Source organism: Rhipicephalus microplus, chromosome X, assembly GCF_043290135.1.
Source record: "Rhipicephalus microplus isolate Deutch F79 chromosome X, USDA_Rmic, whole genome shotgun sequence".
Lineage (NCBI taxonomy): Eukaryota > Metazoa > Arthropoda > Arachnida > Ixodida > Ixodidae > Rhipicephalus > Rhipicephalus microplus.
The window spans coordinates 10,185,766-10,212,006 of NC_134710.1; the positions used below are offsets into that span (position 1 = coordinate 10,185,766).

Consider the following 26,241-nt stretch of genomic DNA (forward strand, 5'->3'; position numbering starts at 1 on the left):
CTCTGTTGTATTTTGGGGTTGTGTGCTTAAGTAGTGTCAAGGCTGAGTGAGTCTGATGCAATTAATAGTTTCTTGATTCAGTAAGCAAATTGCGTGGCAAATAAATGCAGCACGGGGCCAATGTGAATGCCATGGATCTGTGGCAGTTCACACCACTGCACGAAGCAGCCTCCAAGAGTCGAGCTGAGGTGTGCTCACTACTACTGGCACACGGAGCTGACCCTGGTCTGCTCAACTGCCACTCTAAGAGCCCAGTCATGGTAGCTCCTTCCCGGGATCTCCAGGACCGAATGCTGTGTGAGTACCTTTTTATTTCCTATGCTTTGTTGCTTGACAATAATCTTTATTTATAATGAAGCTGAATATTTTGCTATTCCTGTTTTTTGTTATTTTATAAAATGCACACACCATTGTACGAGTGTAGGAAGCTTTATTGCTTCATTATTTTTTTTGTTGTATTATAATGTTGAACCTCAGGCAGGTGTATCTGTTTGCTTTATTGATATTAGGGCACAACTTAGTTTTCTTGTGGGGGCTTAGCATTCACCTACAGTGGCTGAATTTATACAAGCTATAGAGCTTGAATTTTAACACTTTTTTAAAATTTGTTGTTTTAGGGTAGTTCTCACATGAGATGTCCATCTCGCGGGCCAATCTCAGCACTTCCGTTTGCACCATCTCTATTGACCCAGCGTGGTCACGACTCCTCCGCTCCTGAATAAATTTGACAAGCTGCAGCCATCAACGGCTCGCACGAAACTCGCATGAGATGTTCATCTCACGGGCCCATCTGAGGGCTTCCATTTGCGCCATCTCTCAAGAAGGGGGTCTTCGGGCCGCGAAATGCTTGCTTGTCCTTGCGTACACTTTCGAGAGAGGCCTTGTTTTTTGCCAGTTGCTAATGCAGGACTCGTCGACGTCGTGCCTCCTCGCAGAAGCTCTGCTGCCGATTTTTTCTGCAGCAGCTATACCGTATTTTCGTGCGTATAAGCCACACCAAAAACCCAAAATTTTCAGTGGCAAAGTGGAGGTGCGAATAATACGCGGTGTTTTTCCTATAGTGCTGCTTCACAGCAATGCGTGTTGTGCTGTGAAGCCCCTTAACAGTGTAGCGAAGGCTACGGAGGTGGTTTCCGCAAATTCGTGTTGCTCCGCAAGTAGCACGGCAGCTTGCGGCTGATTTTGGTTTCGCTTGCTTGCATCGTTGAAGCGTTAAGAAAAACAATTTGGGGAGAGACAATTCCATTGTTCAGTGTAAAATCCCACTGTCACACCACAAGTATATTTTTTGGACGTTCGCGGCCACTCAGTGACCCTCCACATGTCCCTACGTCATGGACGCCATGTTTACTTTTGGAAAGGGCTTGCAAAAAGGTGGTGCTGTCTAAGAAAGCTCCATAATAAATAAAGTAAGTTCCATAATAAATAAAGCAGTATTTATTTCAGCAAGGCAAATGAGATATTATAGTGCCTATAGAGATATTATCAGTAAATTAATGTACTACTTTTTGACGCGGTAGCAGGCATGCATTTCGGTTCTGTTGTTTCCAGGGTGCTGTTACAGCGTACTAGAAGGGGTAGTGCTGTCAAGTTGTCGCCGAGTGTGAGTGCTCTTTACCTCGCTGATGCCGCTAGTTCTCCACATCTCGACCCGTTCGCCAAGCCTAAGTCGATCTGTTCGGTCACCATGAGTAGCGTACGGCGGCAGGCCTTCACGGCACAGCAAAAGCTTAAGATCATCGCCGTCGCCAAGGAATTCGGAAATCGTGAAGCGGGAAGACGGCACGATGTGGACGAGTCCTGTGTGCGACTGTGGAGAAAGAAGAAAGAGCCTACTAGCCGCGCACCGCGACCGTAGGTCATTTCGTGGCCCCAAGACCGGTGCCTACCCTGAGCTGGAGGTGGAGCTAGTAAAGTTCATCGAAGATGTGAGAAGCAGGGGTCACGCCGTATCGACCGAGATGGCCCAAGTGAAAGCGCGGCGGCTTTCGAGGGAGCTAGGCGTACCTCACGAGTTCCGTACGAGCCGCGGTTGGCTGCATCGCTTTATGAAGCGGCAAGGGCTCTCAATCAGATGGCGGACTACAATATGTCAACGCTTGCCGGCTTCTTATAAGGAGAAGCTGCTCAAGTACCAGAGATATGTAATTGGCCTGCGAAAGCAGCACAATTACATTTTCTCGCAAATTGGCAATGCGGATGAAGCTCCTGTTTATGTTGAAATGCCGTTGGACACAACGATTGAGAAGATAGGCAGCAGTTCGGTGAGTGTGCTGACCGGTGGGAACACGAAACTGCGAATCACAGTCTTGCTTTGTGCCCTCGCCGACGGCACGCAACTGCGACCGTACGTCATCTTGAAAAGGGAAATTCTACCAAAGGTTCATTTGCCTGCCGGTGTGGTGGTGCACGCACACGAGAACGCGTGGATGAACAGTGACTTGTTCGTAGACTGGATCAAAACGGCATGGGCGAGGAGACCCGGTGCGATGCTCGCAAAGAGGTCCATGCTCGTTCTTGACTCGTTCCGCGGCCACACAACTGAGGAAGTGAAGGACCGCCTTTCACGCAACGGCACCGACTTAGTTGTTATACCCGGTGGAATGACGTCAATGTTGCAACCTCTAGATGTTTCGCTTAACAAGCCCTTCAAAGCGCATGTCAAGCGCTATTACGGCGAGTGGATGGCCAAAGGCTGCTACGACTTGATGCCGACAGGACGAGTCCAAAGGCCTGATATTGCCCTATTCTGCAAGTGGATTTTCGAGGCATAGAAGGCCATTCCAGGCGAGATGGTGCGAAAAAGTTTCAAGAAATGCTGCATCACAAACAACGTGGACGGATCCGAAGATGACCTTGTGCATAATAGTGACGACTGCGGCTCAAGTGATAGCTCTAGCGAGAGCAGCAACAGTGAGTGAATTGAGACTGGCCTTGCAGACAGCTTATTCTGCTTGCTAAATAAAGCCTTTTCTGTCTACATATGTGCTATATTGCTTGAGCAGTAGCTTTTGTACAGCCTTTCTTGTATATCAAATGTGCGGGCAATACGCGAGGATTTTTTTTTTCTTTCTCGGTGAGCTGAAAGTAGGGGTGTGGATTATATGCAGGGGCGGGTTATACGCGCAAAAGTACGATAATTTTGAGCTTTTTTTCGCGGTGAAAGATTGCCACCGAGACCCACTCGTAGTGCCTCACTAGACAAGGCTGACCAACGGTTCAAACTGGCCACACCTGACTCGGAGAAAGACGCTGTCAAATCGCTGTTGTGATGCTGTTGACGAAATCAAACAAAGCACGCAAAAAGTGAATAAACATGCTACAGAGGGGATCTGTCGATGGCCTGTGTTGGCTTTTATCGACTCCACACCAGACGATGCCGATGGGAATGTGGATTGCACGGGAGGCCATGCATTGCCGTGAAGCCGGCCTCTGCTTCCGGACTATTTGCACATAAGCCGCACCCCCACTTTTCAGGCGGTATTTTTCAATTTTTGATGCGGGTTACATGCGAAAAAATGCGGTAATATGTGATGATGCAGTCGGGGGTCTGCTCAATGGACCAGAGCCAGCCAAAGTCTCGGGGAGATGTCGAAGAGAGTAGCAGAAGCTGACAGCAGAAACGTTTATTTACAGAATTTACATTCTTAAGTTAGCGCGATTACATGATGGGGGTAGCATCATGGAAGCTCTCGATGGAAGCTTGACCGGAACTTCTTGGAGCTTGTCGGGAGCGTCTCGGCACTCGCATTTTATACCCTGGTCTTCCCAAGATTCTCTGCAGGGAGAACAATTGAGGCCAGGACAGTCCAATGAAATTGCCATCTTCACTTTTGCCGCGAAAAGGGGAAGGTGAAACACCACCTCCTTCCCAACCCAGGAAAGAGGGAAATGGCACGTGCAGTTCGTCCCATGGTGAGCGAGAGAACACTACACAATATGCACGACACAGAACAGCGTGAAGACGTTGGGTCCTATGTGCAGACTGGCTTGTGTATTCAGGTGCAGCGATGACTCATTGATGTGGGCAGTGGCACTGGGCAGGCCACGGCTTGTGGAAAACTGTCGCCATGTAGGCACCACGGAGTACGTGGAAAATGTCCCCGCAGATGGATCTCATACGCTTGGCTCATTGTCTGGGGCACCTTGACGTGCAAAGCAAGCCACCTTGGCGGCCAACAGCTCTTTCTAATCTATCAGTGGGTCAGGCTTTTCCAAAAGATTTTACGAGAGGCGCCGACAACCCTGGATAGTTCAAAGAACAACTTTCGTGTTGCTACCGCTCTCGCCAAATTTCTGGGAGCACTGACCCAGAAGAAACCAGGGTAGGCTCAGCTGCAATGTCTCGCGCATCTAAACGGTGCCAAGCCAGGGAGCTCGATCATGACAGTGCATACTCCCAAGTTATTTCTGCATTTTTGCTGAAAGAATATTTTTGGGGTTGCTGTGTCTCGGGAACTAGTGGGCATAATAAAACAGATTTCCACGTGTTAACTAAAGGCATTTATATATCTAGAACTAGAATCAATAGCTTATCTGCATTTGTATTTTTAGAATAAAAAACATTCATAAGTGGAAATTTTTATAAATGAACAAGTTTAATTAAAAAAATTAGTTTTTCATGTACGCTCACAATTTTAGTTCCACTTCTGGAAAGCGTTGCTTCTGTAAAAGAAGTCTAGCTTGACTGAAAGGATGGGTTCTGTTACAACGCAGACAGAAGCTTTGATGGAGCTGAAAGCAGTCCTAAGTGATTTAAGGGGGGACGTGGGGACTTAGAATGCTGAAAAATGGCCAGAAAGTCGATTTTGAGAAAATGCAATATTTGAAATTTTTAGACCTATAAGCATGTGTACTCAAATTGTGAACGCTGAATTCGATCAGTAAATTGATTATGAAGTCGCCACGGGAGCCGCAAAACAACCCATGGCAGGTCAAATTCGTTCAAACTTCCCGCGCGCGCCGCCGGCGAGGCAGTTGACTGATCGCCGCCATCATGGGCTCGTTTTGACGCTGATTCCTTTGTGCGCATTTTGCCACCCATCAAAATGGTGTCGCTTAAACAGAACGGCTGCCCTTGCCCCTTTTCCGGAGCCCCCTTACGGGACGCTGATTGGCCGGAGCGCGTGCGCACCAGGCGAGCCTCCTGTTCCTCGCTTCCCATTGGCTGATGCGGCCAAAGTGGCCTGCGCTTTTTTTTTATATTGTTCGTTGGCCGCCGGTTCCCATTCGCGCACATTGTTCGTCTGCTTCCCGCACGTGCCTGCTTGTGCTACGCGACCGACGCACCGACTTTCCGTCTTTTGCCGGCATGATTGGAGACACTCGTCTAAAGAAGAAGACGTGCCAAGCGTACGGCAAGAAACGTAGGCGCCCGTGGAACGCCCGCCAAAAGAAAGCAGCTGACAACGTGCAGCCGATTTCGCCCGATGCCGCCGAAGCGGCGCATTCCGACGATGACGCGTAGCCGCGGCCGCTTGTGTCCGAAGCGGTGCACTCTCCTGTGCCTTGCAGCAGCGCCTCATTGAATTGTGTCGTCGTCGGATGGTCATCTTGCACTTCCAGCAGCATCCTTGACCGCATTGACACGGCGTTTTATTCGGCGGACAAGTTTGCTGAGTGCACGAGAAATGCAGCGGGCTTGAAGGCATCACTCGCACCGCAATGCGCGACGGAACGTAAGTTCGAGTTACTAGATATTGATCTGGAGGATGGTGGCAAAGAAAATGGGATAGAATTTGTTATTGTTGATCTGGCGGCGTTACGCTCTATATTTGGACTTGTCGCGTGCCCAGAATGCGGTGAAATAAGCGTCACTATTTCAAAGGCCAATAAAGAGTACGGGCTGTGTTCGAAGCTCATAGTCACGTGCGGCAGTTGTGACTTTCGCGAAGAGCATTTTTCGTCCCCATGTATAGCCGACGAGACCGACGCCAAAATAAGGCCGTTTGAAGTTAATATGCGTGCCATGAAGGCCATCAACAGTATCGGCAAGGGGGCAATGGCTCTGTCGGACTTCTTCGCCGCGATGAATATTTCGCATCGAGGGCTTCATCACAAGAGTTACCAAAGCCACATGAATATAATGAAAGAAGCCTGCCGTGCAACTGCTGCTGAATGCGAAGCGGCGAGCGGTGCTCGCGTCAAGGAACTCTATGCGGAGTTCGGCAACGCGCTTGGAAACGTCGTCATTTATGACGGCACCTGGCTTACGTGTGGACATAGCTCGCATATATGTGTTGGCTGCATTGTTGAGATGTATAGTGGCCTTGTGAAAGACCATATCGTGCTATCGAACTTTTGCCTGGCTTGCACCACAGGACCCAAGGAAGCAGAAGCAGGACATTCTGCCTGGCTCATTCAGCATGCCCCACTGTGCCACAAGAATGTTGATTGTAATGCTGGCCAGATGGAAGTGGAGGCAGCACTACGCTTGTTTGAGCGGTCACTTGAAAAGCACAAGCTTCGTTATACGACAATGCTTTTGGACGGAGACAGTAGGACATTCCATGCATTCACAGAAAAAGAGGTGTACGGCTTCATAAAGGTGGCCAAAAAGGACTTCATAAATCATGTACACAAGCGTATGGGAGCTGCCTTATGCACCCTTCTAGAGAAAAAAAAAAAGCTCAAGGTGGCTCACTTGGTGGAAAGGGCAGACTTACGCAACAAAAGATAAAGAAGATCACCTCATACTATGGCTACGCATTTAGAAGCCACTGGAACGATGTTCCAGGTATGCAGAAGGCTGTTCTAGCAACTTTGAACCACATGTCTTCAACTGACGAGGCACGAAAGCATGACCTTTGCCCTGAAGGGCCTGAATCCTGGTGCAAATTTCAGAGAGCTCTTGCGAAAAATGAGAAGCCGCCACCACACAAGGACAGCCTGCCTGATTTCGTAAGGTGGCTCACTTGGTGGAAAGGGCAGACTTACGCAACAAAAGATAAAGAAGATCACCTCATAGTATGGCTACGCATTGAGAAGCCACTGGAACGATGTTCTAGGTATGCAGAAGGCTGTTCTAGCAACTTTGAACCACATGTCTTCAACTGACGAGGCACGAAAGCATGACCTTTGCCCTGAAGGGCCTGAATCCTGGTGCACATTTCATAGAGCTCTTGTGAAAAATGAGAAGCCGCCACCACACAAGGACAGCCTGCCTGATTTCGTAACTGAGGCATTGGAGCCTATGTTTAGGCGGCTGAGCGACAATGCCCTCTTGGAAAGGTGCAACAACTTGGTGCATCGCAGCCTTGAGAAGGACATGGGCAGGCTGCAGAAATCACGAAGAGAGCATCTCGACAGCAGTTCAATAAAGGAAAGACTTTCGAAACGCCACAAGCCAGCAGGGGACTCTGCTTATAGCCCTGGTCTGCTGTAAACACTCATGATGGCAAATAGTGAGAATTTTTGCAAAAATAAATATTCTTGGTTTTAGACCTAAACATTCTGTAAGTGTATTGTCTATCCAAGGACAACATTATTACATGATTTTTTTGTGTTCCTTTCACTTGCAAGGCACTGGAACGACCACAAAGTAAAAAAATATTAATTCTCATGCTGAGTCAATGACTATTTCATAGTTCTAGAACAAGGTGTGAGCAGTATTCTGGGTGGGTACAGTGAAATTTAGCATGGCCATTTATCCTTTGATATAGAGCTACAGAATGATGTCTTTAATATCGCTGTAGCATCACTTTCGCAAAAGTTAGTTGCTAGAAACTTCAAACGCGTTTTTATCAGTTCGATGTTCTTGCACGTTGCACTCGGCCTTATGGGGGTTTTTCTTATGTTAAACTTGAGTGAATGCGACAAAGTTGGTATCATTTTATTCATCTTGACATGATATAGGGGGTGATGCTATTTTTATTTCGCTAGCATCACTTGAAAAATTACCATTGAAGATTTTAGTGAGAAAAATTTATTGTAATATAGTGACCATAAGTGTACGTCCGTTTTCTTGCTTATAAAATGTCTTCAAATGGATAAAAATAGCATCACCCCTACAGCAAGTCTCTTAGCATTGGGATTATGCATTCACTTTTTGGATTTAGCAAGAATAAATGGCCAAGAAGTCCCGTAAGAAATACGCAATTAAGATTCAGACCTTCTTGTTTTCTAAACCACTTGAAATATTAAGAAACAAATTAGAGATTTGAAATCTGCATGAAAAACTAGCTTAGGTAGTGAAGGTTGGTTAAGATTGAGCAAAAAATTAAATGAAAAAATTCTAGAACCCATGTCCCCCCTTAAAGCAAAGAGCAACACAACTTTACAAAAATTTAGATTTTGCATTGAAAAGAAATGGATGAGCTTGAGAACAGAAGTTGACAATATAACTTGATTGTTTTTGGCCTGAAGGAAGAAGCTAAGGAAACGACTGCTGACCTTACTGAAGTAATGAATAAATGACATGTTTGAAGAAAAGGTTGGAATGAATGTCAGTGGTTATAAAAGTGTCAGAGATTGGGTAAAAGGAGGGGCAAACAATGGCCACTAATTAAAAAAATGCTCGATTACTGGAACAAAATAGCTGTTCTACAGAGGTGTTCGATCAGTGAAGACTTTTTATCTCGTGTTCATGATATCAGAAAAAAAAATCGTGGTTAAGTTTGTCGCGTGAGGGCACAAATGGATCTAAAGTTGTTAGTTCTTGGCAAAATAAGCATTGGTGGAAAGGTTTTTGGTTGGGATGATGATAAAAATAAAAGACATTTTATCTAGCCAAATTAAAGTTCAAAAAAACTAGATAAAGGGTATTAAGTGGTGCTAAATGTAAATTGCTGCAGTATTGTTTATAAGGCTGAGAAATAGGAAGGCATGATTTTAGCACACGTCAGAAATATTGTCTTACTGGCTACGAGATGGTGTCTTTGATAGTGAGTTTGTGCCGAAAAATGAGCGTTTCATTAAGATCGAGATGAGAGGGGAGGGGAAGGTGCTATTCTTTTTAAGAACAAAACACTTGTTGTAAAAAAGCCAGACGTAGCAGACATGGAAAGCATTTTTTGTAAAGTGTATAATGGCAATATTAGATATCTTCTTGGTGTCTGGCATTTACAGGCAACCGAATGCTTCCCTCGATCTTGCTCAGCTTAAAAGATTACCTGCATTGTCATGTAAAAACCAAAGATATCAACTGCGGATGCTGAAATATCTGATACGATGTTTAAATTTATGTGATACAATCAGTAACTGATCCAACTAAAACACACCAGGGGATGAAATATAGCCTAGATATATAGTATCTCATGAGTGGCAATATAAAATAAAGCTTGTCATGCAGCATCACATGTGGCATATGGGACCACAAGGCTGTGGTAGTCACTCTAAAGGGAATAGCACTCAGTAAAGGACGGGGAAAAATTTCCTAATTATTCAAAAGCAGAGGATGAATCAATAGTTGATGTCCTGGCCTTTCAGTATGATCATTTTAATGCAGGTAATGGTAGCATTGAAAATCTATGAGTTTGTTTTAAGAGAATAATTCAAGGTTGTGTGCAGTGCTCAATTCCTTAAATTACAAAAAAAGCCGAAAGTCACAATCCCTGGATAACAAAACAGACACTACTGCTGAAGCTAAAGTTTAAATGATTGATAAAAAGGTCAAACAGGGCAAACGGTTTGAATTAAAAAAAAAAATTTTCAATGTACGGGAAGAAATGAAGAAGAATCTTTTCGTGACAAGGAAAAGTACTTCAACGAAAAATTGCTGCAATTTATTAAGACGTGTCCAAGGTAATATTTAAAAAAAGGTCAATCCAGGCATGTATTCTTCCGACGTATTTCTTTTTAATGGAATATGAGAAAGAGGCGACAAAGCGGCCTGTGCGGCCTATTTCAACAGTGTCTATACAGAAGATAATAGTAATCGTCTCTCCCCTTTCGATGGAAACCTACCTCTGCTATTTGATGCTGCCATTTCTGAAGAGGGTATCTTTAATCTGTTGTTAAATCTGGATGTCAAAAGTATGTTGGACCGATGCCTCCTAAAAAAAATACTATGCTTGGGATTTCACCAGCTTTGCCATTAGAGGAATGCTGCCACACGTTTCCAGCGGGCGCTGTGTGGTGGTGCTAGCGACTGTACCGCTGGAGCCAGCGAGAGCGACTATGTCGTCAACGTTCTGTCGATAGAGCGGCGCAGCTGGCTGCTTCATGTGGGTGTTCGGTTGCGTGTTAGTGAATCGCATTGGAGGAGCGTCACTTCAACAAACGCGAGTCATTTCGTGGTATGAAGCTTGGCTACAGTTTAAAAGCTTTTCGGGACAGGGGTTTTCTTTCGAACAGCTTCGCAACAGCGTTTCTGTGGGTTACTCCTTAGTGCACAATACAGCGTTACCTGTTGGCGCCCAGTCATCTCTCAAAATGGCCTTGAGCCACTCAAATAGCTCTTCTAAGGTATGTGAAACTTTTTCTTGAGGCTCTGCGAGCATTTGGGCATGCAGCCAAACTGGATTTTTTGGCAAGATGAACATACAGCTCGAAAACGCATCACTTTTTCTATGAGGGCATGAAATCAAGGCAAAAAAGCTCGCCAAGAACTGGCGTTTTCTTTTTTCTCATGTTTTTATTTCGTTTATTTCTCTCGATGGCTGTTTTTACACAGCATCGTCAACTCGATGACGTCACGTTGCTAGTGTGTTCGAGATGCGTTTCGTCGCGCTCTAGTTTGATCAACTCCTTCCTCACTTTCAACAACGCTGGCATTCTTCCCGCCGACGTGCATGGCATTGTCTGCTCAAGTTACCAACGATGCCGACGCTTCAGGTTGCAAGGAGTTGCTGCGTGAGGCTCTAGCATCTGTACAAAGTCAGCAGGGTGGGAAAGGAGGAAAACGGAAAGGGTGGGGCAGTGCTATTGCGGCTCATGTCGCTGGCATAGTCTTTTCTAGGATGCATTGGTTGGACCAGATGAGACACCGATTGCCTTCTTAAAACAGTTTGCAGAGTGGTGTGCGAAGCATTTTTGTGTATATTATATACTAGGTCTCTGAGTGAAGGTGTGCTCCCTGAGGACTGCAAGATTTCTCAAATTAAGCCTCTACACAAAGCACTGCACAAGTGAACTTGTGAAAATTTGTTCACACAAGAGATAGCTTAGAGACCCTGTGGATGGGACTGTTAAAGTTCTGATAAAGAATTGATGCTGTTTGTGAGATGGCAGTTTGTCTTTCACATGGAAATTCTTCTGCGGAGTGGCGATTTTCTGTAATAAAGGAATGTCTTGTAAAAAATAGGAAAGAGCAGTTGCATGTTCAGGTAACAGACAAGTTGGTAGACGTGGTTTGAAGTGCCAACATCAGATGGAAAGAAGACCTGGAAAGGAAAAAGTGGATGAACTTATCGGATGTTGAAAGAAAGAGAACTACAGCACTTGTAAAAGAGCTTAGGTCACAAGAAACACTGATGAAAGCCACTCAGCTTCAGGTCCCTATGCTGAAACAACAAAAACCATTGCTGATGCAAATAAACCAACTTCTTTGTTTGTAGCTGCACATTTATTGTCTTTTAGTACAGTATTTACTATAAGTAAAGAATGCTTTCAGCCGAGGGAATGCAATAAGGTTGCATGGTTCAGTTTGCATGAATGTTTACATGAATGTTTGTTGCCAGTCCGCAGAGGTTTCCTAGCAGAGTTGCGTTACAGAATTTGCCTATAATCATCATGGGAAACTTGGAAATGTCAGGGAATTCGGAATAACGAAATTGTTAGATACCCTGAAAAGGGCCAGCTGTGTTTTCCCATTGGAGCAGAGTGGTTGTCAAAACATCACAGTATTTTTTGAAGCTTATGACTCGAACCATTTCGTGATGTTGGGGTACTGTAGGAACCAAAATTTTGTTATATAGTATGTTATAATTTTTGAGGACACATGCTTACCGCATACATGCTTACCAGTACGTTTTCTAAGCTCTAGAGGGCTGGGCTTTTCAATTCATCAAAAAGATAATAATTTTTGTGTTAGTAATTTTTCAACATATTTTGACGTCCTTTAGGTCTCTGCTAATGCACTCTGTTCAGCATTTAGTCCAACCTATGTGAATAGTAATTTGTGTGGGCCCCCATGTCTCTACTACTTTTCCTGGTGCAGATGAGTACAAAGGCCATGCACTCCTGGATGCTGCCCGGCAGGCTGACCTAGCTCGTATCAAGAAGTACAACACCCCTGATGTAGCCAACTTCAAGCATCCGTTCACGGGAGACACATCGCTTGTAAGCTGCGCAGTGTTCTCGCCACTGACTGACTTTTCTGTCATGCTGACTGTTACAAACTGTGCCAGATTTTCCTGACGAGGGCAATTTTGTTTGGCCAAGGAAGGTGGTGGTGTTTATAAATATACTGTGACAGGGGCAAGACTTGCATGTAAAGCACATTTCAGTAGTCCGACAAAATGGTCGAGGAGGTGTAACTATGTCACGCGCGTTTGTCATCTTCTTCACTTCGTGCAGCACTGCACTCTCTCTCTCATGGCAGATACCCCATCACTGTGCTTGATATGGCAATGAGAAGCTAGCAGAGCTTTATGGTTCCAGTCTGGAAATGGGCGCAGCTTGTCTGTACTGAGGAGGTTCAAGTGTCAAGGTCCAGCAGTGCATTCTCGGAATGAATGTCACTGAGTTTATGCAATGTATTTGTGTGGCCCTTTGTAATGGTAGCCGAGCTTCTCTTATAACCCGAAGTGAAGTGACCAGAGGAGAACGAGGAAGCCTGGTGTGAAGTGGACGCATTGACGCAGGCTATCCTTGGTACTGTTGTGATAAGAAGAACAGGTCATGGGCAAGCTTATAAGCTTCACTAGCTCGAACACTGACTTCACGGGCATTTTAATTAGATGAAGGTGCAGCCAAAGGAAGGAGGGTTTGACAATGTTTGCAACAGGATTTTCACATTGTTCATGTCATTACCAGAGAGTCATATTCCTCAAACCACCTTACTCTTGCATATCAGTTTTGGTCTACACAGTCACGTGATCACCCCGACGTGGACAGACAGACGCATTCTCTTATAAAAACATTACTGTTTATTCAACTAGCAAAAGCATCAGGCGAGCATTCTGGATTGTGCTTGTCTGTGTCTTCTGTGTCCATGTGTAGTTTGTGGGCAGCCATCTTTTCTGTCCAAGTATGAACCCAGAAAGTTTTATACAGCATTCTGATGCAATGCTCGTCTGGGGCAGTAGTAATCTTGAGAGCTTGGCAGACTGGTCTTGTAGCCACGGCAGGGGATGCATGCCTTGGGTGGTGCTGCGGTGACGCTGTGGCTTATTGGAATGCACTGCAGCGTTCAGAAGTGTCATCATCACCACCAGCCTGACTATGCCTACTGCAGGACAAAGGCCTCTCCCATGTACCGCCACTTAACTCGGTCCTTTGCTTGTTGCTGCCAATGTGTACCCGCAAGCTTCCTAATCTCATCTGCCCACCTAACTTTCTGTCCCTTCCTCACTCGTATGCCTTCTGTTGCAATCCAGTCAGTTACCCTTAATGACCAGCGGTTATCTTGCCTTCGTGTTACGTGCCCTGCCCATGACCATTTCTTCTTCTTGATTTCGACTATGACCCCGTTTGTTCCCCGATACACTCTGCTCCCTTCTTGTCTCTTGGCAGCAGTGTCATGCCAAGCTAAATTAAAATGAGGGTGAGGATGTGTGGAATTCAGCCCTAACCACATGCACGCGATTGCCTCGCGACAGTGACAAGTGGCAGCGGCGAGTGACAAGATTTGCTGTGGAGAGGCCCATCTGTCGCCGCCGCTTCTCGCGTCGCGTGTTTTCGGAAAACTAGAAAAGATAGTTTGTTGCTCAAAAGCCAGCGTGGCGATTTCCGGCAACATGGCTGCGCCCTTGGTCCTCGCTTCGATTGCAATTTGCTCTCGATGCCTGTTACTTCCGCAAACTTCAAGGGATGCAAGGTATCTGCTACTTTTTTTACATTTTCATCTCATGCCGAGAGTGAGAGGGCGGCTGTATTTTCTCATAAATCTCGTTATCGAAGGTTTGTATGATGTCTCGACGGTAGCTTGTGATAATTGGGTCGCTTGGTACAGTGCGAAATCGTCATGCAAAGTGCGTCGTAGCTGTCGTAGCGGATACGCTTCTAGACAGCCTGTTGCGGTTAAACTAAAGATTGCGAAAAAAGAAAGTTGCGAAAAGCTTTTGTGGCTTCCTTATGTCACACAAGACAGTAATAAATTTGGCATGTTGTCATCGACCAACTTTTTAACTTCTATTCGCAATTTATGGGCATGTACGCGATAGTTTTCACTCAAGCAACAATGACTGTTGCCAACATGCGGTTGCAGGCGACGGAGCAAGTTTGTCGCTGTCGCTAGGAAATCGAATGCATGCGGTTATGGCTTTATGCGCAGACTGTGTTCCCACAGTTCTATATTAAAATGAACATAATCAGTGTTCCACTTTTCTGCTCTGGGCATCTCTTGTTGCTTTGACTTAATGATTCATTAGCAGTTTTGGTAGTTGCAGGACTAAACAGCAGTCTCAAAACATCTCATTCATAACATATACCATATATTTTAAATTTTCTTATATACCGTATTTACTCGCATGATCGGCGCATCCGCATAATAGGGGCACCCCTTGTTTGGTCGTGGAAAATTATTTTTTTAAATTCCACGCATAATAGGCGCACCCCGAACTTGGCTGTGATTAGAAGCGATTCCACCCCCCCCCCCCCCAATGGTGCAGTTGGAACATGGGCCCCGTACCGTGAAGAAAAAAATAAGGCAAATAGACGAGCAAATAATAAAAATTTGAAGTCCAACGACCTAACCAACGTGTTTGTCGAAATAAAACTAAAAAAAAAGTGTCCATGAGCGAAAAAAACAAACTGCTGTTCCATCAATTACTGATACTCTTCAAATTGTCGCGCTCCTTTGAGGTAACGTGTACTACGCCGGGGGCTTGATTTTCATCACCACCATCAGAGAAAAAGAAACGCCATTTTGCAAGCGGTCTGCGTATGTTGTGGTCGTGTATTCTACTTTGGTTCAACCATGGGGAAGTACGCAAGCTATACCCGGCGACAACTTTCTGTGGCAGCACGGCCAAGGCTACGTGGGCGGAGCCTATGCACATGTGCTACTGCGCCAAGTAGTTCGACCGCTTCGACGGGTGTTTCGGTTTCGATTTCACCAGCGCAGTCCGCGTCTCGCAGTCCGCGTCGGCTCGCGTTTGCTCGCGTTTCGCTGCAGGAAACGCGAGTCGCATCTTTGGGAACTCGAGAGCAATTTTTAATAATATTGTGACGTGATTTACTGACACGTGGACCCAGGTTGCTGGGTGAATGATACATTCAATTATTCATGTAATGGTTACACAACTCATCATGCACGTACCGTTTTTGAGCGCGAAGTTGTCGGATGGTACGCATGTACCGCCGTCGCCACGTGATGATGTCGTCTCTTTCCAAAAGCTCACAGTTTCTCTTCCGTTTGCGAAAGGAAAAGCCGATATCGTTAAGCAGCCTTTGCATCGTTCGCACGCTCATTTTAGGCATGTTCATGTCACTGTCACTGGTTACTTCTTGAGCCAGTTTTGCAGCTGTTGGGAGTTCATTCCTCAGGAAGTATTGATGCACTTTTCTTCGTAGAGCTGCGAGGGAGAAGCTGTCGTGAAGCTCCAGTCTTGTCTTCCCGGTTTTCGCACGGTCATCCATGGCGGGGAGGCGCAGGCGCTTGCGCTTCGGTGACTTCAGGGTTCCACTGTTAACGTTGAGCTTAATCCGGAAGACACTGCGCTCGCTAACACCAGTGAGCTCGCTGACTTTCCGACATGCGGCTCTCACAGACAGCTGCGGGTCGCTTTTCCTTGCTTGCGCGTAAACGTTGTACGCCACCTTCTTGGCCTGTATGGACAGCTTTTGATTTGACAACGCCTGGTACGGCTGCGCAGCTGGTGGACTCGCGGCACGCGGCGGTGTTTCCTCCGTAAGCGACGTTGACGAGCTGTAACCGGCGGACGCCATCTTTGACAGTGAGGAATGCGGTGAGGTAAAAAGGCGACGGAAGCCAAAAAACCCCCAAAAAACCTGAGAGAGCGTGAAATGAAATTTTTTCTACTGCGCAACGTTTTTATTCACTAATTAAAAAATAAATCCGCGAAAAATGTAAGTGACGAATGGTAAAATCTTAGTTACCCAGAACAGTATACAAACGTTTTCGTTGAGGGACTACATGCTGTGGCGCAGTAAGACAAGCGTGCTTCGGCTCCGTAGCCTTGGCTGTGCTGCCACAGAAAGTTGTCGCGGGGTATACACAGCTGGATTGAAACAGAAGGCAGTGCAGTACGTGCTGGAGCACGGCAACCTGGCTGCAAGCAGGCATTTCGGTGTTGGAGAAACCAGTATTCAGTACTGGAAGTATCAAGAAGAAAAACTTAAGGCGACGAAGAAGACACGACCGGCTTTCCGCAGTGCCAAGACTGGCAGGTATCTAAACATCGAAGAGCAACTAGTCCGGCATATACGGTATCTACGACAAGACGGCTGTGCAGTGTCATTGGATATTGTGCAGATCGAGGCGCACAGAATAGCCTGAGCGCAGCACATCGAAGCAAAAGAGTTCAAAGCCAGCTCCGGATCGACAACTCGTTTCATGCTGCGCCATGGCCTCGCACTGCGAAGGTGGATTACCTTGTGCCAGCACTTGCCTGCAGCATATGAGGATAAAGTGGTGGATTTCCACCGCTTCGATATAAAGCTCCGACAGCAGAAAGACTTCATTTTGTCCCAGATAGGCAACGCTGATCAGATCAACCTTTGCTTTGATATGTCGCTGAATACAACAAAGGAAGAGAAAGGTGCACGGAGCGCCATCGTCAGAATGTCTGGTGCTGATAAACAAGAATGCACTTGCTGGCGGTGACAGCGGATGGGTGCCAGCTACCACCTTACGATATTTTTAAACATAAGACACTCCCAAAGGCAGGTTTCCTTCAAGGCATCTACGTCAGAGTCCAGGAAAAAGGCTGGATGAGTGCGGAACTCGTGGGGGATTGGGGGAAAACAGTCCGGGGTCGGCAACTGGGTGGTCTGTTCCGTCCATGCTTGTCCTGACAGTTTTCGTGGGCACCTAGTAGACCGCGTATGAGATGAGCTGAAGGATCTGCGTACAGATCTGGCAGTGATTCTGGGTGGCATCACATGTTCAAAGGCCGTACACCACTTGGATGGCTGGAGGACAACATCAGCTGACTTCAGGTGGTAAGATTAAGAGGTTGCCTGTGGAAATGTTGTGCGCTTGGATCGTGGAAGCGTGGTAGGCGATATCAGACGAAGTGGTCAGGAAAAGCTTCAAAAAGACGGTTATCTCGAAAGCACTGGATGCCAGTGAGGATGACATGTGGGGTGCGGATGATTCGGACACCGAAAATGAATCCCCGCTCGGCGAGGATGCATGTGTGCTCTCCGATTTGGACTCCAAATAGGGAAAAGGAGGAACACCTACGACTTTTGTGTAAATAAATTTTACATGTGTGTGTGTGTGTAGTTGACGGCTCTCGCTTGTTCATTAAAGGTACGTAAGTATGTTTTTTTATGCTGAAATAATTTGTAAATCATAATCTCCTTTTAATTAACAAATGTGCATATTCAAAGCGCAAGAATAGATTGGAAAACATTTTTGAAAATTTTATTCCGTGTAACTGCACACCCCTAACTTCCAGCCATACTTTCTGAAAAAGAAAAAGTGCGCCTATTATGCGATTAAATACGGTAAATTGCCATGACCAACACATTGTTTGTTGTGTGACTGTTTACTGACAAGTCATGTGTTCATTGGTCAAGTTTAAAGCTGTATGAGAAAAAAACAAGAAATCATATTTGCTTGATGTTTGATTCTGGACATTCTTAGTGATTTCTAATATTGTATACCTGTATTTCTTTTTTGCAGCATATGGTTGCAGTTTCTTCATTTCCCAAGCGCAAGCAGGCAATAGAATTGCTGCTCAGGAAGAATGCTAACATCAATGAGAAAAATGAAGAGTGAGTAAATTGTCTTGCAATTTACACCCAAGTTTCACTTATTTCTTAGTAACAGTACCAGACATTAAGCATTAACAAAGCCTTGCAGCACTTATTTCAAGCCACCATGTTTACTTTTGACCTCGGTACAGCAAGCTTCAGGGTTAAAAAATTTTGATTATTGCTGTGTGCACTCATATTTTTAGATGTGAGCAGGTTTTATGGGCTAAAACAAACATGTTTTATTGCTTGATGCCTCCTGCAGCTAAATGCATTGGAAAATTCTTGAATGTCTTTAATGATTCTTATTTATTGTTTGCGCACTGCGGGAGGCTGTGTACGTTCTAGAATTTATGCAAGCATCACTGGTAATGCTGGATTATACAAAGACACATCTAGTTTCACCAACACGTTTCACCCAGAAAGCACAACATGATTGATGTGTGATTGCTGTTATCATTGTACCGTGAGTGATAGTTTCATTGCTAGGCTCAGGATTGCCTAGTAAAGGCTGGTTCGACTGCTGCATTCTTTTAAGTATATGCCATATGACATTGTAACAATGTTCACGTCCATAGAACACTACCTACTTACCTTTAACCTTATTAGTACAGTCATGTTTATCTATTATTTTGATGTAAAGTGTATAGGTTGCCAATGTTCAGCCCTTTTGTAAAGTTGCCACCAGAGTGTGTTGCCCTCTGTAACTTATGTGCATGTGTGCCTATATATGCGGCGCGGGTCCAGTAAAGAGCAAGGTTTCTTGGTCTGGGAAAGCAGTGTGTACGTGTCGGTGCGCCTCTGCATGCCCGTGCCCCTGTAATGCTGACCACTTGACATGATGAACTTTAACTGCAGCCATAAAGGAAGACGAAGGCAAATAAATTGAAGCTTTTTCTGCCTAAAGGCAAACAACTTATGTGGCACTCAAAGCTTAATCTTTGCAACATTTAAAATTTCAATATTGGGAACGGCAGTGCTCTTCAATATTGGGAACGGCAGTGCTCTAGTAATTGGAAAATTGAAGTAAATTTGTGCTACAATTTGCGCCACCTGTGAGGCATTCTATTTCTCGCTAACATGACATAGTTGGCCCTAATTAAATGTCACTAGTATTAATACTAAACTATTCATAAAAAGAAAAAAATGGTGCAATGAAATAGCAGACTGTATAAAATACCTTTGGACATTTCAGTTTGATTCATAAGGGGGCAAAAAAAAAAAAAAAAAAAACACTTGACATTACCTTTTACAACACAGGTGGTTGAAAGGTTTAATTTTAGTTGGGCTCTTTCCTGCTGCCATTGTCGCACCTCAGGAGTTTTTTCATAATTTCTAGACTTGTGCCAATAATGAATTTTAGGGTTGAAGCGAATAGTGATTTTGGTCGAATAGTTTCTAATGGAATTCGAATAGTATATATGGAAAAATGGGCATATATATTGTGATCTAACTAACCTGCGCAATATTTTTTAAAATTGAAATAGAGAGTCTATGCAAATGCCATTTCTTTTTTCGTTCAAAGGAAGTTGAAACAACTTTGTACTAGTACAGCAGGATTTGACTTTCAGCAGGGTGCGAGTCATAGCCCTTAAAATATGTAACATTTTAAAATTTATTATATAAGCTGTCTTAACAAGTTCTCAAGCTTAATAAAATTAATTGATTCGAGGGTAATATTTTTATTTAAAGGGAACTTTCAAGTAGTCATAGAATAGATTTACTAAAGAAGCTTATTGCTTCACGATTTCACCTCCGCAAAAATTTTTAGAATCCATCCAGTACGCGTGGAGTTTCAAAGATTTCTCGCACGCTCCAAGTACATTCTTTCTTCTCATCCCGACGAAAGCGCTGGAAGCTAAGCAGGGAAGGATGGCACGGGGAAAGAAAATACGTCACGCGTACTTTCTGAGCTTGTGGAATCATTTGCCAAGAAAAGAGAGCAATATTCAGCTGAGTTTGAGAATTTATTGTGAATCTTAGGTCGCATGCTGCGCTATAACATTTGGCTTGCGTGTCCTCGGTAGCCTCGACTACCAATCGGCAGCGTTTTCTGACAATGCTCAAAAAGTGTTGCAGGGCCCCTTTAAATTTGTAGGGGGCTTCGTAGCAGAGCGGATTTATCCTGGATAAATGCTTTCGTGGTTTATCAGCGCAACTCTGCAGTGAAACTACCTTTACAGGTGGTACATTCGAATTAATATGCATGTAGTCATTCCTTGCGAATACTTTGAAATTTTCAATAATTTAAATTCGAATCAAAGCGAATACAAATACCCTACTATTTGTTCAAATATTCAATGCATTCAAATATTCGCACAAGCCTAATAATTCCTTAATGATGTGCGGGTGCTAACCTAAGAAGAAAAAGTGTGTCAGCTGACATCGCATGTGGCATTAGACGTGAGACGTGTGTTAATAATGCAAACAAAGCACTCGATTCAGATTAACATTTTGTGACGTATGAATAAAAGTGTGGTGCATTATTTATTTCAGGTGCTTGACGCCACTGCATCTAGCAGCCAGCAAATCTCACCTAGATGTTGTGGACATCCTGATCAAAAATGGGGCAAAGGTAAAGAAAAAAAAAAAAACATTCTGAGGGTCATTAATTAAAATCTACAAACATTATTAACCCTTTTCTTTATATACCAGCATTCGCATATGAGAACTAAACATATTACTGTAATGTAATCAGGATAACCAATGCATATTTACTTGAGTAGCTTCAGGGCCTGAAGGCATTACAGAAAATAGTGGGTCACAGAGTACGTTATAAAAAAAAAGAAAAAAGCTGTTTAGAGTGAACATTGCATTCAACATCAACCTTAAGGGGTGAGGCTGCACTTGATGAGCAACTTTTTATTTACGTATAGATCCGAACGAAATTTTCACAATTTGTGTATTTAGATGTGCAGATTCTAAAAATTAAGGAGTGCAATATGCTATAAATCAATTTGCTGGGCCAATTTCAACAAGAGTTAAAGGACCTTTATTAAAAAAAATGCTAATAAAATCTTATTAAAATACACCAGGGGCATAATCTGGATGCATCCCATCCTTGCGCTTCTTCTTGACCAGCTTTCTGAGACTTTGGAACGCTTTTCTCAATTTATTTGAGGTTGCACTCTCACGACAGTCCTTCTCCCTAGCCCTCAGGAATGTGCTGTTGAATATCGTGATGTCCAGTTGCCCTAGAATCGCAGCGAAGGCATTGACATTGCCCGTGTTGAAAAACAATACAGCTTCTGCAACAGCAGCTTGCACAGCAAAAAGAGAAACGTGCTGCTCCTTTAATACCAAACTCCAAATCACGGATTGGAGGCTTTCGTGTGAGTTTTGAGTCTTGCCTTGCTGGCATCTTGCCTCAATTCCGCACCACTTGACTCCAAAAAAGCACTCAATTTTTCGCGCTGTTGCCGACACTGCCAAAAGACCCTCAAGCGTTGTGGTTGTCTCGCGGGCACGCGCGTCGCAACCTTCACTGGCATTGATTACATCAGTGTCTACCCGCATACGGCTGGAGTCGACATCGGACGCGCTGTCAGGGAGGCCTGTGCCTACGCGCACTTCATCATTGCCGAAAGCATCGACGCGGTCATAATCCAAAGAGCGTGCGCTATCCGGGGAAGCTGTCTCGCAACACTCCTCCATTCATAACATCTCCAGTACATGAGCGGCGAGCATCCACGCCGCGCACACGCGAGGAACGGGCTTCGGTTATGACGGCATTGTCAGGCAACACAAAACTTGCTCCCACGACACAGTAGCAGCACCATTGGGTTTTCTGCCTCTTTCTTTCTTCCGTGAACGGCCAAAATGTTGCTATGATCGCAACTTTTTTTGCACCGCTGGGTATAGTGAGACGCACAAGCACATTAGATTAGGGATACGAGTGATGACACCTTCGTAAGGGCGATACTCTTTTAAAATGGCGGCAGACACTGCCAGCGAGTTTTCCTGGTCAATTGGGAAGCGCCAATTTGGTCTGGTGCGTCAAGCAACCAATGGAATCATGCGCTGTGCGGGATTTTGACTTCACTTTTTTTGCTTTTGTGAGGGGCACATAGTTGTCTAGTGGCAAGGAAAAAAAAAAAAGCTAGAAACTCGATCTTTCCAACGAGACTAAAATGGTGCTTGTGGAGCGTGTAGTTCGCGTGCCGTCAGCGGTTGAAGTACGGCTAGTTTACACTTCAAGTTAAAGGTCCACTTGCGCGAAGTTGCGATCTTTATGGGTTATAACTTGAGAAATGAGTGGAATTTGGAAGCCAAACTTGGCTGATAGGTGCGTAAGGGCATTGGGAACGCGAAAGTAATAGAAAAAATGCGATTTTTGGGCCGATTTTGGACTTCCAAGTGCCGCGTCCCCCCCTTAAAAGCAGTGACATCAGTCAGTTGGGCAATAGAGGTGGTGGACAAGTGACTTCAGTCGTGCAAGGTAATAGAAATAAAGGAATTTCGAAAGAATTGGGTATGTGAAAAAGGAGTGTATACTTTGCGGGGATGGTCACATCTGTTTTATATGTAGTATGGTTTGGAAAGGAGGTATTGAAGGCTCCAAACTGTGATGCACAGCATGTGCCTGCATAGCCTGAGAGGGTGAACGCCCGGTACGATTTGGCCCTATAAGGCTTAAAAATTTATTGCTATGATCCCTGGCTAATGTTCTCTGCCTCTACCACCAGTCAGCAGCATTTCGTGACTTTGCTCAAGAAGTGTTGCAGGGCCAGTTTGTTTTAACATAAAAATTTGTCAACCTTTGACTTTCTTCTTCTGGTAATCAGCCTATGATGGTGAAATCAATAGAGGAATTATTTATCTGTTTAAATGTATTTAATGTTTCACTTCCCTCCAACTATTTTGTGGCATGAATGTAATGCAGGTGAATGCTCTGGACAGCTTGGGTCAGACTGCACTGCATCGGTGTTCACGAGAAGGAAATGTGCAAGCTTGCCGCGTGCTCCTGGCGGCTGGGGCTGATCCAGGCATAGTGAGTGGCCAAGGCTACACAGCATCACAGTTGGCCAGTGATGCTGTACAACAACTTTTGCATGGTGAGTGGAATCCATTTGATCAGTTCACTGATCCTTGGAAAACCTGTAAAAAGATCATATGCAACTTTCCTCTTCTTTAAAAAAAGTGACGCTTGATAGCGAAGACTCTCTTCTCGATGGGAAACTCCGTGCCCAGTTCATGAAAGACAGGATCACACGTGGTCAGAGCCACGCCAGGCATGCTAGTACACTGTAGCTGAGCCAGTGCAAAGACTTATTCGTCCTCCTTCACTCGTCGAGGCCGCGCAGTGTGCTGCAGTCTTTGTTTCTTTTCCTCCCTCTGCACTTTGTTTGTTCACTTCGCATCTGCTCCTCCTGCGTAACGGCCTCGCTCTTTTCACTGCACCACCTTTCAGAAGCGCACTCGCTACTGCGTTTCTCGCAAGTATTTTCCGGCAATTGTAGGTAACTGGTCTTTTATCTTGGGGGACTGCACAATAAGCGGTAAGCATAAGCAGCAGAACCTTGTTGATACCTGCTCGCTTAAAATACGATTTCCAAGCTGCTATGCTCGAAATCGGGAAAATTGAAAAGGCCCCCATCAAGCTAGTGTTAATACGTTAGGTTTAATACGTTCTGGGAAAGTACGATTATTTGGCAGCAACATTCGGCATTGCGGCAAACTGCAGTCGTATGATATGTTCTGCAGACAAAAATTCTCATTGAGGTGTGCAAAAAAAAAAGTTCTCTTGTATGCTTGTGAAGCGCTAAGTGCGTTCAGTTGTTACCCCTCTCCCACACAGACACCCGTCTGAGCCGCCAAAGTCTTCAAACGATAGGGGTGTGCGAATATTCGAAAGTTACAAATATTCGTCGAATATTGCATTTGTATTATTCGGATTTAGTTCGATAACCACATATTCGAAAATTTTGAATATTTGAAATAAATAAGAGGTTCACGAATATTAGTTCGCTTAAGATTTTGCGCATTTGAGATAGGAGCCTTAGTAGATCATGCAGTGATTTCTAAGACTGTGTGAGTGCGGGGATGCCTGCATGCATGCTATGAGCATAGCATGTAGTTCTGTTTTACATGACACGTATATCATGATTACCATGTTTGGACATGTCATTTACCTTCGTAGTCTATTCACGTCCTGTGATACAAAATTTGGTAAATCTGAAGCTAGCGAAACGACCGCGAGCATGCTATGAGCGTAGCATGGAGCCATGTTTTACATGACATGCATGTCATTATTATCATGTTTTGACATGTCATTTATCTTCGTCTATTCACGTCACATCACACCAAATTTGGTGTTTAGGGCAAGGCGGGAGGGGCTGCACAGTACGCTGCACAGTAATGTTGAGTGCTTTGGCGGACGGTACCAAACTGCGCCCGTACGTAATCTTCGAGCGCAAAACACTACCCAACCTCAGCCGTCAAAATTAGGATTTTTTCCCCAGTGTAATAAAAGCAGCCCCTACAATCATCCGCTGCAGTCCTGCTAACCGACACCGGCGGCCTTGTTGCCCGTCGCATCTCTTCCATTTTTTGTTATGCCGACCCCCCCTCGGTCACCTCCGCTCTCTTTTTCCAGCCCTTCGCTCGCTGCCGTGCACGTATTGTTTTTCTTTGTCTGTGCACGGCATGTCCCCAGTCTTTTTTAATTCTTAATGTGCCACAGCGGGGTTCATGAGGGGTGCGAGTATAGAGACATTGCAGCTGATAAGCACACAGCGAGCGAAGGTTATGCAGCTGCCCGTGCCATCCGACGGTCGCTTCCTGCAAATGTGAAACTTTAAGGGGAGACGTGGGTCGAAAAATCTGTATTATTTTTATAATTTTCGATTTTCTGTTCTTGCTTGCTTTATCATCATTGAACATCCTAGTTTCATGCAGCAAAATATAAGAACAAGATTTGTGCAAGAAGTTAAAAAAAAAACGCGTCTGAATGACTCGCGGTGACCGCAAAAATCACGAATGCAGCCACATTTTGGCCATTTTCGAACTGCCGCCACTCAAAGCACGGGCGCCGGCCGCCATTGTGGAGACTTGAAAAAATTGCACAAAGCCTTCCTCTTTTGGCAGCTACGTCAGTCCGTTTCGTATTTGCGTGTGAAAATATAATAAAAATGTTTTTCTGCGCGTCTTCCGAGCGCTCCCGCTGTCACGTGACGTGAAACCAAGACTGCCATTGGCTACCGCCATGCTGTCAGAGCCATTCAAGCAGTTTTGTATCCGCTCACATCGCATCGCCACTTAGGACTAGTCTAGTCAGCGTTGTTTTCTGCTCTACGTTTTCCGCGATGAATGACGAGAATAAGCGTAACTTTTGCCTCCGGAAGTACCGGACGGCGTGCCCGTACAAGGGGAAGCGAAAACAGAAGCGAAGAAAAGCCACGAGCGCGACGGACCCGGCAAGCCCCCTACGCCAGCGGAACGGCAGCACCCCTCCCAGCGCAGCACAGGCAAGCACGTCTGATTTTATCAGCGACGCTTTCAACTTCGTGAGTGCCTCGGAGAGGAAGTTTGCAGCGTTCCAAGATGAAGAGATTGCTGACGGCGGGACTGGCGCAGGTGTCGTTATCTGTGAAATTGAAGCGCTGACCCGGCTTGTGAGCAGTGCCAGGTGCGGAATGTGCGGGAAATGCGAACTTGTGGTGGTGGAGGTCGCAAGCAAGCGCAAGGGCCTTGCTTCCCTTCTAGAGCTCCGTTGCACAAACGGGGCGTGCCCAGCAGCAGCAGTTTCGGCTGTGTATTCGTCGGAACGCACTGGTGCCAATGGCTGTGAAGGGTCTGACGCGGAGCGGTGCCGTGGAAGCCCTCGCGATAGTTTCGCCATCAATGTGAAAGTAGTGCTTGCTGCGCGTTCGATTGGTGTCGGACACGACCAGCTGACAAGGTTCTGTGGCATTCTTGGCTTACCAAAGTCACTTCACCATAAGACATTTTACAACATTGCCAAGAAAGTGCACACTGCTGCCACCAAAGCAGCCTCAGACAACCTAACAGAAGCAAGACAAATAACCGCACTACAAACTGATCGGACTGACGTTGCTGTCATGTTTGATGGGACTTGGCAGAAGCCTGGGCACAAGAGCCACAATGGTGTTGGCACTGCAATTTCGTTGGACACTGGCCTTTGTCTGGACTATGAAGTGTTGGCAAACTACTGCCAAGGCTGTAGCAGCCACAAAGCCCTTGACAACGAAGAGGAAGAAGTATGGCAGGCCTTCCATTCTCCTGTGTGTGAAAAAA

General features: G+C 45.2%; 1 protein-coding gene across 3 annotated transcripts in view; it reads left to right on the forward strand.

Annotated features, from left to right (window-relative positions):
• Tnks (tankyrase) overlaps window positions 1–26,241 on the forward strand; it is a 246,530-nt gene that overhangs the window by 47,950 nt on the left and 172,339 nt on the right. For all 3 annotated transcript variants that reach the window (XM_037426582.2, XM_075881808.1, XM_075881807.1), the window contains exons 6-10: window positions 111–297; window positions 12,098–12,219; window positions 17,915–18,006; window positions 20,482–20,560; window positions 22,868–23,039. In XM_037426582.2, coding sequence (XP_037282479.2) covers window positions 111–297; window positions 12,098–12,219; window positions 17,915–18,006; window positions 20,482–20,560; window positions 22,868–23,039 — 652 coding nt within the window. The remainder of the gene's footprint in view (window positions 1–110; window positions 298–12,097; window positions 12,220–17,914; window positions 18,007–20,481; window positions 20,561–22,867; window positions 23,040–26,241) is intronic.